We start from the raw sequence: 16,006 nt of genomic DNA on the forward strand, positions 1-16,006 counted from the left end.
TACAAACTTGATAATACTGTGACGAAGGTCTGGAGTGCTCTTTTGCTTTTTTTTGACCAATGTTGTACAAACACTGTTAGCGAACAAATGGAACTGATGTCAAATACATCACATGGGGCTAACAACAAACTTGTGCATGCTTGGTAGAAAAGCAGACAGTTGTTCGCAGTGGTTTCTCTCTCATTTAGTAGGGGAAACCAACTGCTTGCAGGGTAGAGGACAGTCGTACTGGGGAACTAGTTGTTTACAAGAGTGGCAAAATTAAGGACAGCTCCAACAACATTATTAATAATAGCTATAATCATTATTATAACGATTACAAACATAGCTTAATGCTTCTGGGTATCAAAAATAACTCAACCATTTAAACCTGGTGGTACATAAGGCAACAGTTTATGTCCAGATCAAAATAAGATAATTTATTAATTGAGAGACTAACAAAATACATTCTGAAGATTTAGTGATTTCCCTTTTTGAGCAACAAAAGTGACCAAAGTGCTAGAGTTAGGAACTGGACAATAATCTGAGTCAAACAGTGGCCATTATATGCACATTTCAAGTTAAAGAAGGACATAAGTTCACAAATCAAGCTTATTTCAAGTGAGATCTGTGCAGGAAAGAGCTCAATATACTGCTTTGTGTTCTAAACACCCTTTCCTAAAATAGTGTAACACTGGCCTTTGATCTAAAGGAAGAAATATGGTCACAATGACTGCATACTCAAGAGCATGACACACTTACGAAGTCTGGATTATAGCAAAGTCCAACAAACTTGTTACGAACATCCATAAGCTATGAATACAGAGAATATTCATTTATTAATATAATTGGAAATTGTATCACTGTTCACATAATTTTCAAGCAGACAGCTGGTTATTTTTTGACACACATCAAGCAAAACAAATCAAAAACAAGTTCTTATAAGGATCGACTTTTATAAACATTTTAAAAGAAAAATTAATGATAAAAATGGTACATGACATTTCAATGACCTCATGCCAACATTATTGTTGAATATAAAACAATAATATTATTAACCTAAGTTACATATAATATATACACAGAAATGAAAGTGTGAATAAATACATATTCAATGTAAATCAATCATGGAAATGTATAATAAAATGTTTTGCACGAATAGCGTCTGTTTGAGTGTTAAATATCGTTTTTTTCTAATTCAAATCATGAGCTTTCCAAAATGTACACTCTTAAGCTTGCGTCCACATATTTCTTAAGAATTTCAAAATTCTCACAAAGGATCACCAGCAGTAACAACAATGTACAACATATAAAATTTGTCAAGATGCACCAGCAAGTTCACTGATTACGGAAATACAAACTAAGTAGTTGAAAAAAAACAACACGTAAAACAATATTTATTTATTTAATAGTAATAATAATAATAATACTAATAATAATGATAATGATAATAATAAAATAACAACAACATCTTTTATTCAAACATGGTGGGTTTTAAAGCTAATATAGCTTATGGCACTGTGTAAAAAATGTTAAAAGGACAATAAAAAATTAAAAAATGCAAAAAAGATATGAATAAAATCAATAAAAGATGAAATCGCTGTCAATTTGGGGACCCATTTGCGGTGACTCTTCACTTAAGTTCAAGTTTCTGAGGGCGGGAGACTTTTTTGCCCTTTTTAGTTTAGCATCACCTCTAGTGCTGACAGTGGATGGTTCTAAAAGATTCCAAACAATGGATCCTCTGTATGATACAGTGTTTTTCATATAATAAGTTTCAAAATGTTGTATGCTAACACGATGTTGATGACAGAGGTCATACTTAGACTCTAATTGGATTAAATGTTCCACGCAGGATAGAGTTGTACAATATTTGGAGAGGAAGCCACATCAACCTTAGCTGGTTTTCATGCAGGTCTTCCATCCTGGTCTAGGGATTTAGAGATGTTGGTTTTTGTGGAGGAAGGAAAACTGGAGAACCCAGAGAAAAAACCCTTGGAACAAGGCAAGAATCAACAACATATGCAACCCACATATGGCACCAGGCCAGAATCAAACCTGGGCCGAGGACCTGGGCCACATCGACCAATGGGAGGCAAGTGCTTTCACCATGGTGCCATCCCTTTTCCACAAACACAAATACAATTGCACATTTTTTTCTGATGTATATAACTTCACATTCAGTGAAGAGAGTTTGCGACTGAATGGTTAAGAAAAAGATGTATTTCAACCAGTTCAACCAGCAGCGCTCTCAATGGTTTTTTGATTGGGTGGCTAAAAACATTAGAATTGTCACCTGATTTTCTGCAACATCCATTCTTATATTCTGTTCCTCAGTTGAGCCAACTAGTTAGACATAAACAATCATTAGTAATACTATGGCAATTCATATTTTTGCAATAAATGTTTTCAAGTCAAACCTTCAACAAACACGCTTTTAAAATAATTGTGGATATTGAGGATTACACTGCAATGTAAAATTTAAAAAAGAAATTATAAACACCTACTTTTTATTCTTTTTTCACTTCAAGATACCCCCTCAGTAAAAGTAATTATTATGAATTGTTAGTACATACCCCCCATTTCTTGAGAAACCTCCATTGGGTGAACAAAAAGACATGTCTAATAGACCCTTTTCATAAATAGCTGCGAATTAAAAAAACTTTTATACGCATTTAAGTTAGCCTCTCTACCCTCGTTTGAGAGAAAAAATTCTTTTGAATATCTATCAACCTAAAAACAAGGTTAGTAAGGCTTATTTTAATAGTTACAAAAGAATTTATAATTGGCAGCCATTTATGAAAAGGGTCTACAGACTCTACTATCCTAGAGGAAAATGTTGACATACAGATGCAGCAGCTCTATCCAGTTGTCTTAACTCAAGCCATTCACTATGGTCCCAGATTACACAAGAGACAACACATTGATTGAGACACTTACACAAGTCATGTTTTCTTGCAATATGACGCATTATCTGGAAAGTTCAAAAACAAAAGCATTAATGATATCAGATCAATACTAATCTGAGGTCTCTCTTAGTATTACTCATCTATCTCAAAACATAATGTTACAGGAGATTATCACTTACTGCATTACTTTGAGTTATCTTGACATCCCCATCAATGTAATAAGGAAGCTGTCAATGAATATCGAAGATAAACAAATTAACAATCCAGACAATCATCTCCTTCAAGTACAGCTCACTATGTTATATGTATGGGTTATTGACTAAGTGTGAGGTCAAGATGGCTGGATATTGGCCAAGTTCTTTTTTTGTGTGTTTATGGACTGAGATGGAGTCGAGGTCCATAAACTCGCAAAAAAAGAACCAGACCAATATCCAGCCATCTTGACCGAACAAGCTTGGTCAATAAAGGATTTATTATGTGGCTTTCGGGGACATTTCTTGTGGGACACGGTGGGTAGTCCCAAGCAGGCAAGATAGCTCCATCTTGCCTGTTCGGGTAGCCAATCACAGCGCAGGATTTGATTCATCTTGCCCGTTCACGGAGCTAGCCATATAATAAAGAAGGTTAAATCTTATTGAGTGCTCCATTATTTAACATGATTGTATCTAAAGATTGAACAATTAATACATCAAACCAGGACGCACTTTATAATTTAATACCTAGATAACAGTAATCCTTTTTAGCAGGGGCGTAGCCAGGGGGCTCCTGGGGTGCCTGTGACCCCCCTTTTGTAAGCGTTTTTTTAAGCAAACAGCCCACAACAGGTGGTGAAAATGACATAACAATCTGGTGAGTACCCTCACTTTGACACAGTGTGACCCCCCCCTTTGAAAAATCCTGGCTACGCCCCTGTTTATAGTAACTTGGAAACGCTGTATAAAGCAACTGATGGCTTGCTGAAACATCCATTTACAAGGCCTTTAATTACGCCAGAAACATTATTACTGAGGCAACATCCATGAAAAAATGACTGAGGCAATTTCCATGGTTATAAGGTTGTTTATGACGACTCAAGTAGACCAAAAAAATGACTGAGGCAAGTACCTCAGTTTGCCTGTTACTTAAGCTACAGCCCTGATTTAAGGTGGCTCCCTATAGTTTTACGATCGCGCGAGCGCTGAGGAAGTAATCTGTGTGCGCTCAAAGGAAAACGTCAGTGTTTTTCAATATTTTATTACGTCAGCATGAGCACAAAAAGCAAAACTGACAGTGAATTTTCTCGCGTTTTCTTTGGTGAAATTCCATAAAATTTAGCAGATTGGTAGCAAATATTTTACTTTAGTCGGAGCTTGTTTTTCAGGGAAATCTATAAGACCAGATTTTTCAGCAGTAAAAGACATAAATTTGAAAATACTGAAAAAACTGCCTTTACAAAGCCTACTTTTTTCATATTTAAAATTCGTATCCCGCTGGAAGCAATGTGATGTAAAAATTTTGGAAGATTTCACCAAAGGAAATTCATGAAAATCACAAGTAAAGCCATAAAAACAGTAAAAAACACTTTTGTTTGGGCATTTATAATTTAAGAATAAATCCCAAAATTTTAACAGAGATGATAGCAAAACACCATGTAATCATTACTTAGAGACGACTAGGTGTGAAAGCGAATGCAAAAACGGCATTCAAAACATAACTTGTCTGCGCAACGCCATAAATGATTACCCTATGGAGCCACCGTAAGTTGCTGTATGGTTGTTGCAAATAATGCTGTACCTACCAGCACTTGAGCAGACAGTAAAAACTTGCACAACTACATGTACCTTGTACATGTAACTGCTACCTATAGGTATGATAACAGTAGCCACTTACGTTAGGGAAATCCAGCCCCAAAGTGTACTTGACTGAAGTCCAGGATTCTGCCTTATAATCAGGACCTTAATTAAAGTAGTAAGCACAAATTTAGTGCCAAGATCAAAAGGTATTTTCACACCTTTCAAGAACAACATTGTCCAGCAAATACTTTTCAAATATGTTTGTTGAACTTCTCAAAAATCAATAAAAAAATCAACAATCATATAATGCTAATTTACTTTTTGTCTGGGTGACATGGTCAGGAAGCCATAATAGTTACATCATTACTCCAATATGTACAATTAGAAGACACTCCTTATATCCTATTGCCCATACTTAAGCATGTAATATCTTTCATATCATCCTTTGCACTGACAAACAGAAGTTATGAACAGAATGAGACTTAACCAAACAAAATTAAGTATAAGAGTTAGAAAAAACTAAGTGTATCCTACATTTGCGCAATACAATGCTATCTTCTGTTCATTAATGTGTTATGGTTATAATGTGTAGGATTTTGAATACCTGTCAATGTGGGGAAGAGTTGTCTCGAGTGGAAGGGTTAACCCTAACCCTACCCTACCCAACTCCTCTCCCCTCATCCCCCCCCCCCCAAACAAGTCACCTTTCACCAAGGTTCATCACACATTCAAAGTGAAGACATATTAGACGATCATTGCAGTTATATACATGATTTAAGCAGCTGTGAAATTATAGTCTGAAAAAAATTCAGGCCTGAACGATATTCAAACCTATGACCTCTATGATATTGTACATGTAGATATTGATATTGTTGTTGTTATATATGTTGTGGACAAAATCTACTTACCCTGTTGCTCTGTTGTATTCTTTGTTGTTTGCCAGCTCCTCAGGCTGGTACATTTTTATATATGTATTATCAGAGTTAATTTATTTAGTTATTTATTTATTTATTTATATATTTTATGACAAACTTTTATAATTCAGCTGGTGCAATGTCTTAATCATTTTACCAACTTTTAAAATAAATTTAGATGTGGATATAGATGTAGATCTGACATGATTTCAGTGAGTTATTGTTGTGTGGGCTTCCACTGCAAAAATAAAAAAAGGCTGGACACTCATTTCAGGAGTGCCCACCACTCGAAGCGAATAAACCCACTGAAAATAACCCTGCCAACTCTGTTCCTCAGTAAAATCAAAGAAGAGATCATCAGTTCACTCACTATGCAATTCCGTCCACCATGCCTTTCCTAAGAAAACATTTATTTTGAGATTGCTTCACGGTTCACGGTTCGCATAGTACATTGGATAACTATAATTAGCCCGACTGGGGTAGTCAGCATCGATTAGCATTGATTTGTCAACAACCAATGACACCTCCATATGCTGCAAGACGAGAGTGATTTTTGCGTATTCAACCACGGTCATTATGTAATAGTATATGTCGGCCATACATGTCTCATTTCGCTGAAGGTTTGCAAAAAAGTAACAAAAAAAGATAAAAAAAATTATAACTCCTCGGCTCGTGAGCTTGGGCTGCCTGTGGTGGAATAATTGTTGCGGTTATTCCCCAGTATTGCATTGCGCATCCCTACTGTGCATAATTTCATGCGTGATTAGCGCGCGTGCATTAAAAAATGGCGGCTTTTTCTTTACAGCTGGACCTCGCCATAGAGGTAAATTGTCATTTTCTCGCAAACGACTATGGTGACCTATCATTTTTTTCTGCTGTTTTGAATTGAGTAATAAATTTCTTTGTGTAAAATAAATATGGACCAGTTCTCAGTGTAGAACAAAAAGCAATAGTCGGAAACGTGAATTTAGCAAGCAATCGTGACCACAATCATGGTGCTATTATAAGGATTTATTTGGGTATAAACAAGGTGCTGTTGCTCCTGAACGAACATGGGGACCCCTCATTTTTATTTCAAAATTTAAGTTCCTGTAATATAAACAATCAATAGGCAAAGTTTCACAAAAATCTCAGTGCAGGTTCTATTTCAGTGGAATGACCTTAAGTACCCCAATATATACCCAATACCTATACCAAGGACAACGTTTCCTCCTATAAACTGTCCCTTGCAGCATTGCAGGAACTTCATTACGGTATGAATGCAATGTTTTTCGCAAGTTTTGGCACTGCACCCGCTGACATTTCATGCAAATTAAACATGGTCAAATCGTTGCGAGACAAGTGAATCTTGCATGCTGGGCTTGTGTTAAACAACCTCACTCCTTACCGTCACCAATTTCATACCGCTCATCCTTAAACTCTGTCTCAGTGTAGTTAAGTAAAAGGCGAATCGGTTCAGCAAGCTATTAAATAGAACGCAAAAACAAATTATAATTAAAAGCTCTCATACCACTTGAATAAACGCGAAGACTTCAAGGGTTCGTACCGGGCTCACATACGATCGACACGTGGAATCTATCCAGGGGTTTTAGACAAACCAAGTAGAGAAACCAAGCCTTGAATCAACTCACCCCTCGAATGTCCCAGTACGCAAGAATTGGCGCCATCACCGAAGAAAATCGATATTTTGTTGCGTAGCAAAACGTCTACTCGTCACTTCACTCCAACAAGGTCGTCGTTTTTCTCACGAGAGTCTGGTTACAAGTTTGATTCTACTCACACCACCCCCGACCCCTTCCCAGGCCCTGACTAGTTGGGAATTAATACGGTCGGAAATGAAAGTCTTATGGAATACTCAAAGCAGGTACTGAAAGAATAGTTTGCTCACAAGTTCTGTTCCAATTTGGTGCTGACTTGTCTAATCCGGGGGAAATGTTAGACTAGCATTCCTAACCTTGAAAAATCTATCGGGGGAAGGCGGGGGAAGAGGCGGGGGGGGGGGGTAGTACGCATCCGCTGCATTAGTATATGACTGAGATTTACGGGGATCACTGCTTGCAACACCTTGTGAAATATACCTAACCCAGAGAACAGTGAGTAGAAAAGCCTCCCCCCTCTCCCCGAATCCCATGGGCAGCTCCGCGGGTCAACCAGACTTCCCATAATACTTTACAATGTTGAGATAATTTTATTCAGTCACTAAGCAGACAATAGTAAACCATTGTCAAATTATTTACACAATTTTACAGTATTAGTGGTCAATCATGACCGTAATAATGCTACACTTTTATGCCAAATACTAACTGTACCCTACGACAAATAAAAATAACTAGAAAACGAAATTTAACAATTGATTGCAACATGAGATGCCTAATTTCCCAAGTATGAAACACAGGCAAAACTGACAAGGTACCAATTTTATCGCAGCTGTATGTAATTCGACCAATTAGTTTTCTTTCCTCCACGATTTAGCCCATTGCCCTTTGCTTGATAGAGATATTTGGAAAACCAACCGAAAGATGTCAGTAAAGCTGTCTGAAATGAATAAACATTACTGAAACAACGAGCAAATTTGACAGCAAACAGATCAATCATAGTAGCCAAGAAACTAACTTCAAAATATACTTTACAATTAATAAAACAGAACGATGTGGCGTAAAGAAGATCAAGACTATTCAACAGCAGTTCAAACCATAAACTACAATCACTATTTATCGTTATAGATTATCATCATCTTTGTATTATCAAAATTATATTCCAGCTTTCAGCTAACGCTCTTACTAATACTATTGAACACTCCAATTTTATGCTAATCTTGAATAATATTTTCCATCAAATGCTTCTTGAAAGACATTTCTTATTACTCTATATTGTTACGCAGGCAAAATTTTTAAAACGCAGTGTCTGCGTTAACTGAAACAAGTTCATCCGCAGTGACACTGCTCGTACAAAAAGCCCAGAAAGGGTCTGATCAATTTGTACCTATCAAAATAAAAACGAATAACTTACGAGGATAGTCCACTATCTGTGCTGCTTCCAGCCGAAGTTGTTACCTAGCAACTACGATGGCCAAGAAACCTCAATCACAGGCTCACCTAATCCTCAAATTGCATCAGAGATTGTTCTGTTTTACAAACTACGGAGAGCAAAGCGTTGCTTGACGCAAATATTCTACTTATCCAATTTCAAGTTAAACTACAATCTAAAGAAAGATCAACCATTCAGCCCTATGTTTATAATAACAATTTTCCTTGATGATCGCTAGTAGTTATACGTAAAGACTATCACCTTACTGTACTTTTAGAGACCACATTTTCTAAGTTATCAGCTCCTACACCTGTAGTTGACGATTTTGTATAGTCTTGCTACCTCTCCGTTGGTTATAAAAAAATCGAAATTAAGGAGAAATTATATGATAATCACAACTAGGCCTTGAAAGGTTCATACGCCTTTCTATTTACGGGACAAAACCTAACAACTACTTCACTTAAATTTCACGGAAAGACTGCATGAAGAGACAAGGACTGCAAAGGACAATACTTGGTTCATTATGCAACAACTATGATGAAGTTCGTGAAAACTGACGAGAGGTGACACGAGCTGTTAATCCTTGCGTCACTTTTAATGCCACTTTTGATCCCAGTGCTCTGGGATGTATTCAGTGACGTCTGGTATCTGATCACACAAGATGTAGCGAGCAGTCTGCTTCAATATATTCCACCAGTGTATCGTAACAGAACTCGTACTGCTCCTTTACAAAAGAAAAAACATGGGTTTTTCATTACCCTTGTCAATAAAGTAGCAGTTACTGCTAAGTAATCACGCCAACCGCGATCAGTGTGATAATTGTCGCGAATTCAACAGATTTCTGTAGAACTGCACCATCAGTATAAAACAACAAGAAGATTTCAGGTACATTAATTCAACTTAATTTCCATGTGCCTACAACTGATAAGTTTCTCTCCTAAGTAAATTGTCAAAATCAATTGCTACAAGGCCTTGGGACAAGCGAAACATTTTGGACATTTTCTTGGCAAGAAACGTAACGGGAGACCCTCACCGCTACTAACTCCCGATCCCGCTATACAGCAAAAATATCAAACACCAATCCGCCTGTTCCGTCTAGTAAGTTGGCATTACAAACCTTGGTTAATATGCAATGCGGTCTCTGATGATTGTAGAGGCGAGCTGTTTGATAGATGGAAACACTTTTCTCACGTCTTATCTGATGGAACATTGTGTGCAGCAGACAGTAGACACCTGTGCGCCCAACTCCATAACTGTGAAGAACAATAACCATAACTGTTTATATCGAGCGTTTCACATGAATGTTGTTGAACTGAACTAAAAAGGAAGGTGATTAAGCAACAACACTGTGACCACAAACACATTCACAACTTAATCGACAAAATGGGTAGGTAACTAATGAGCAGCTTAACATGGAGATATACGTTTGAAGGTGACAGAAAAATAACCACGGTTTTCAACAGCTATCATTGTGTATGTTTGCTTATTTAGGTGTCTGGTGTTTCCTATTGGAGTTGACGGCTTCTGGGAGGCGTCTAGTTACGGTAAATATCTACTTATAGTACTGTCTCCTTTGTGCACTGTGCTTGTATGGACATAATGAGACAATCTCATTCACTCACAGCTGAGTGCCACCTTAAGGACGGCGTCTGTTTACATATAGAGGATACATCAATGTCTCACATAATGAGACACTCCACCCAATTTTGCAGTCTCCTCATGGAAGATTTCTACTTAAAATAATTTTCATTTAACAGTGCGTTCAAACAACGCGCAAAGCAACCAATCTAACTTACTTGCAGTGCACTACAATTGGACCAATAACCTCATAGGGCTTAGCGTGAACCTGCACTTCTTTCTCCCAGCTGTCCACTTTACAGATAAGCTGCAGAATGGTTTGACCGGACCACGGAGCTCCATCTTCAGGCCAGTGAAGAAAATGAAAATGTTGTAGATTTCTGTACTCACTTGGGTCCTTATAACAAATATAACAAGTCAGATTTGAATGGACTTCTTCTAAAATATTTGCTTACCTACAGGGTTCCAATTAACACTACTTTCACTAAGTCTGTAGTTGCACAGGACACAACGTATAATTGTAGATGGTGTACCTTTATGGAGACCATTCTTAGCTCTTTGACCACAATATCACCACGGGTATTCTCGGAATCTATTGTTACTTCATAATCACCGAACCTGCATGTTTCATACGCACGTGGAAGATAACTATGATAGTAATCCTGAAAGAAAAAAAACGTTTTAGTTGAAGCTGGTTGGATGAGAATGTAGTACATAGATTACGATGCTTGTTTGAGAAAGAGAACAGATCATAATGTGACAGTGAGCCCTCTGCCGGGGGAAGGTATTACCTGTTCTAGCTCCGCTTTACTAAGCAGCATGACAAGTGAACGACAGTTTTCCTGCCAAACCATCCTCCAAAAGTCTTGTGTAGTCTCTTCTAAAGGATACTGAGTAGCTATGTAAGCTTGGGACTTCCAGAATCCCTAAATAAGAAAGAAAACGCCGAGTGCTATTATAGACTAACCGTTCCCAGAATTTGACAATCTACGGTTCTACGGTTTGGAAATAACGCACAATTTGCTGATCAACTTAACAGAAATTGACAGGAGAGAACCCTGGTAACTTAACAAATTGGAGATAGCTAAACACAGACTGACAGTATACACAAAGTATAATCGAAGGGCAAATTTGAGACAGAATTCCATGTAGTTATCAAGTAAAGAAGGCCCAATTCTTACCGCAAGGTACGTAGCATTGATATAATCCGACCCCTCCTCTCTTGGGCGAGGATACAGTTCCACCCTGGCACTGTCAGCTTAAAATGGATGAACACATAATGGAAAAACTTATCATCAATTAAGTATTAAACAATAAAACGCTTCTAAGCAATTTAATCTTTATAAATGAATACCTTATTGTCTACCTTATTGGCTGACAAGCGGAGTTATGCACGGACCAACTTACTGACTAACCGACTGATTGACGGACCGCTGGACAGATCAATGGACCGCCACATGAATGAACAGACCGGTATAATGGGAAAACTACAAGATTGAAATAAATATTTGTAATCCAAAAGGACCAGTAGCACAGTAAACAGTTCAGAAGTTGTAAGTAGTAATAATTCAGTGGCACATTAAACACAATATTTTTAGCCGACGTTTCGGGCCTAGCCCTTCCTCGGTACTAAGTTGAGTTTTGTTTACTATTTACAAAATTTAAACTAAATATCCTAAATGATTGCTTGCTTAATCACATGTTTATAGTTCTACCTGGAATTAAATCCACAAATCAATGGACCGCCACATGAATGAACAGACCAGTATAATGGGAAAACTAAATGATTGAAATAAATATTTGTAATCCAAACGGACCAGTAGCTGCGTGGCACAGTAAACAGTTCAGAAGTTGTAAGTAGTAATAATTCAGTGCCAAATTAAACTCAATTTTTTTAGCAGAAGTTTCGGGCCTAGCCCTTCCTCGGTGCTAAGTTGAGTTTTGTTTACTATTTACAACTTTTAAACTAAATCTCCTAAATGATTTCTTGCTTAATCACATGTTTATAGTTCTACCGGGAATATAATCCACTGATCGATTCTTTCCTATGTTGCAACCACGTTTAGCTTGTTTTAAGTTGTAGTGTCTCACTTGAATCGCATTCAAGTTCTGAAAAGAGAAAGGATAATACTTCATAAGTGTTAATTTTAATAACTATTATAATTTATCAAGTGTTACAACCTTAGTTTATGTTGTAATTTAAATGCAACTATTACTTTATTCAATATTGCCCCCACATCCCCCCAACCAGGGGCCCGTTTCTCGAAAGCCCCGGAAACTTTTCGGGCCCGCAAAGCCAGTATTAGTTAATCTGTATCTAAAAACAAAGAGGTGAGTACGCGTGAAATTTCTTGAAAGAAGAGAACCTCTGTTCATATTAAGAATATGTGTAAAGAACAGCTCTGTAATCATAAGATTTTAGATTTTGCTATGGCTTTCCGGGTGTGAAAACGTTTCGGGATCTTCGAGAAGGGGCCCCAGAGCCGGAGAGCCTGCGGAGGCACCCTAGTAGTCCGCGCGTGTATGAAGAAATGGGCATAAATATATTAGGGGCTTAAAAAATTTCCATTTGACCGAACTAGGCGCGTATAGGCGTATCGGGTAACCTTTTTTCCTAAGTCTTGCTGAGTGAACTTTTCGTAAAAGAAATATTAGTCTCCATGAAGGCAACATTTTTTTTTCTAGAAGTACTTTTTGCGTCCTTTCAAACGGGACATGGTACACTGCTCTGCTGTAAATGCTTAGTGAGATATTCTGTAAAGAATATCATGTGTCAAATTTGTTCTTTAAAATTGTCTGGAATAGAATGAGTTAAATAGAAAGTGTTGGTTAAGTTTACGTAGTTGATTGTTTGGATAATATCCACGATAAGATGCTTAAGTTATAGGAACGTTATGGGTGATGTAGTTAACAAAAAAAAACAAGAAATAAAAGTTTTAGTTCATACAATAATGTGCAGTTGTTTTCAATCACGAGAAATAAAAGAAAGCAGGGGCAAGTTTAGTGATAACTATCATTAGAGATAACTTAAATGTACCAAACAAAACTCACCTCAAATTCGACTTCAAGTTTGCTTTTATTTGAAAGGTTTTTTCTCAGCTTCTGTACAGAGCCTTTAAGTTCATCTATTGGGATTGACAGCCTCAAGTCACTGTCAATGTAGTGTTGTAAAGCATCATGGACAAAAATGTACTGACACTAAAACAAACAAGGATAAAAGAACATTTACCGTTTAGTTCCTACAAACAATAAGCAGCCAATGCAGTAAAGAGAACAACAGTCATGGCCATCATCTCGCCAGTGATGTCGGAGATAACTTTTTGTACCATCATGCACTAACCTCTTCCTGTACAAGATGATTCCTTTGTTGACGTATCTGAGCGACAAAATCAAAAATATTTATATCACCAGTCTCATGCATTCGTTTCACCATGCTGTGAATAACAATGTATGCCCCACTTCGACCAACACCGGCACTGAAACGAAAATAAAACCTCGTGAGTTCATATTGAGTCAAGCTCGCAGGTTTCCTCAATGTTCTCTGGGAAAACTGCTTGCTTCTCAGAACAAATAATGTCCGCGCCAAACAAGGTATTGCTTATGCAGTATACTCCTGTTATTTTACACGTACAATACACCGAAGTTCTGAAAGTTAAGATCCCTAGAAAGTAGTAACCTAGCTCAAACAAAATTTCATGCGTTGCGTGCAAGGACCATCGAATATAACAGAAACATCAAGCTTTACTCTGATTTGATTTGTTTTACCTAAGCCTTATCCAAAGGAAACGCATTGCCCTGTTTTGCTCCAATACATTTTTGTTTTGGCCAGATAGATTTATCTCTTTTATCAATCTCAAAATTGAAACCGTCTTACTGTATTGAGATGGTCGGTCAGACATGGCACAAGTTCTAACGGATTAAGTGTACCAAGGGCACCGCAGTCAACTGTCCACCAAATCCAGCAGCGATTCACACTTGATCGACATCTTGCATGGTTGACACTTGTTCGACAGTTGGTCCCCATATTGAGCGATACTTGGTCAACACTCGACCGAGGCAGTCAAAAGCCAGTCAAGTGCCGACCGTCTCCGACATGCTCCTTAGTGTGACAGCTGGACTGTAGACTGTAGACACTCATGAAAATATAGTGGCACCACACGGGACGCTCAGCCAATACTATACCGACGCTTAGCTGACTTTTCTCCGTTTTCAGCCTCACGTTCATAGGTTTTTAAACTCCTCAAACGTTTCTCTCCATCATCCTCAATCTTTTCAATCGTCCTGAATCACTGACTATCCTAATTCACAAATTTACCTCATCTATATACTGTGCAAAAATAAGCCCTATCAAAAATAGAACCTTGAGGTTTCTCTCTAATAAATGTGCGGTAAACTCTACAAAAAATAGTTCGCCCGATCTCGTTGGGTTTTATCTCACACTAGCCATAGTTTGTAGAGGGGACTGGTTATGAAACCCAGAGACCTTCAAAGGAAGAACTCCTTGTTATGCTTTTCACACTAGTTGATGGCATATTAGACAAAATAGCCGCCATTTGAGGAGGAAAACTGGATAAGAATATGATTCACAATACGATACACACCAACATATCACCGACAAACGACCAACATGCCCCAAAAGCCAGCCAAAAGGAAGTGACTGATTCAAGCGTTGGCCAACATATTGAATGTGTGATCACCGCTAATATCAATCAACGCTCGAAGGCGTGTCTAAGAAAATTAGATTCTGTAGACAGACTATCAACCGACAAAGCGATGGCCGATATGCATCTGCCGGGGCTCTGCTGAGATGTCGCTCGAATATCGATTGCTGCGATCGGTTGACACTTGACCACGAGGGCCTGTAGTACACAAGATTGGTTAAATTAGTTATTTGAAAATAGGCGACTCACAATGTTGCAATAAAAGGCTGCTAAACCAATTAAATTCTTTGTTATGTTTTTCGCACTAGCTGACAACATATTAGACAAAATAGCCACCATTTGAGGAGGAAACTGGAGAACAATAGGATTCACAATGATACACACCAATACCTCACCGACAGATGACTAACATGCTTGCAAAAGCCAGCCAAAAGGGAGAAATAGATAAGTTGGCCGAGCAATAACCTCTAAAAATGCATTTTTTGGCTGATACTCACCTGCAGTGAACAATAACGGGACCAGTCCCATCTTGATTGGCAGCTGCTGACTTCAGAATGAAGTCCAATGCAGGATATTCACAACCAACATCTGGAGCACCATGGTCTGGCCAGCCAGTGAAATGGTACTGTAACACTTCCATAGGTTTCACTTCATCTTCTGTTGCATCCTGGACACAAACATTTACAAATTAGTACGTAATTTATTATGTACCAGTATAACAAAATAGTCCATTGTATTTTACAGTGCAACTATACTCCAACTACTCAAAAAGTTTGCAAATGATTGACCAACAGTGTCTGAATGACTTAAAACAATAAAAATGGTCACAAATGTACTGTTTCTGTAGTGCACTTAGATTGCTAATTTGTCAGAAATCTACTAGTAACATCTGAGGTTTTCATTAAATTTGCACCAGATTTTGTCAGGTGGCCTTAAATATTATAAATTCATATATTATAGTTATTCAGAAAGCATCCCGTAAGAAAGCCTGCTGTGAAAGCAACACGATAGCAACAGAACTAACAAGAACCGATGACATAATTATGTATATAATGCAAACAAAAAAAAAAAGAAAATTAACATTTGATAATCAAAATAAACAAGGGATTTTCCTTTCTTTTTTTCCAGTGTTTTCTTTTAAAAAAATAGAAAACATTTTCTTGGTG

General features: G+C 37.6%; 2 protein-coding genes across 4 annotated transcripts in view; both read right to left on the minus strand.

Annotated features, from left to right (window-relative positions):
- Positions 1-7,562, minus strand: part of LOC145502530 (glutathione S-transferase Mu 1-like) — a 15,022-nt gene extending 7,460 nt beyond the window's left edge. The window contains exons 1-7 of the mRNA XM_081481852.1: positions 7,206-7,562; positions 6,962-7,037; positions 4,758-4,822; positions 3,068-3,115; positions 2,920-2,953; positions 2,276-2,325; positions 742-792 (exon numbers count right to left, since the gene is read on the minus strand). Coding sequence (XP_081337978.1) covers positions 742-792; positions 2,276-2,325; positions 2,920-2,953; positions 3,068-3,115; positions 4,758-4,822; positions 6,962-7,037; positions 7,206-7,241 — 360 coding nt within the window. The 5' untranslated portion in view covers positions 7,242-7,562. The remainder of the gene's footprint in view (positions 1-741; positions 793-2,275; positions 2,326-2,919; positions 2,954-3,067; positions 3,116-4,757; positions 4,823-6,961; positions 7,038-7,205) is intronic.
- Positions 7,563-7,742: 180 nt separating this feature from the next.
- The window catches only part of LOC145502520 (receptor-type tyrosine-protein phosphatase epsilon-like), a 47,373-nt gene continuing 39,109 nt past the window's right edge, over positions 7,743-16,006 (minus strand). For all 3 annotated transcript variants that reach the window (XM_081481829.1, XM_081481830.1, XM_081481831.1), the window contains 10 exons: positions 15,338-15,507; positions 13,520-13,655; positions 13,231-13,377; positions 12,195-12,288; positions 11,361-11,437; positions 10,971-11,105; positions 10,713-10,841; positions 10,398-10,576; positions 9,719-9,854; positions 7,743-9,325 (listed from right to left, as the gene is read on the minus strand). In XM_081481829.1, the coding sequence (XP_081337955.1) occupies positions 9,254-9,325; positions 9,719-9,854; positions 10,398-10,576; positions 10,713-10,841; positions 10,971-11,105; positions 11,361-11,437; positions 12,195-12,288; positions 13,231-13,377; positions 13,520-13,655; positions 15,338-15,507 (1,275 nt within the window). In that variant the 3' untranslated portion in view covers positions 7,743-9,253. The remainder of the gene's footprint in view (positions 9,326-9,718; positions 9,855-10,397; positions 10,577-10,712; positions 10,842-10,970; positions 11,106-11,360; positions 11,438-12,194; positions 12,289-13,230; positions 13,378-13,519; positions 13,656-15,337; positions 15,508-16,006) is intronic.

The sequence above is a fragment of the Orbicella franksi genome, chromosome 11, assembly GCF_964199315.1.
Source record: "Orbicella franksi chromosome 11, jaOrbFran1.1, whole genome shotgun sequence".
Lineage (NCBI taxonomy): Eukaryota > Metazoa > Cnidaria > Anthozoa > Scleractinia > Merulinidae > Orbicella > Orbicella franksi.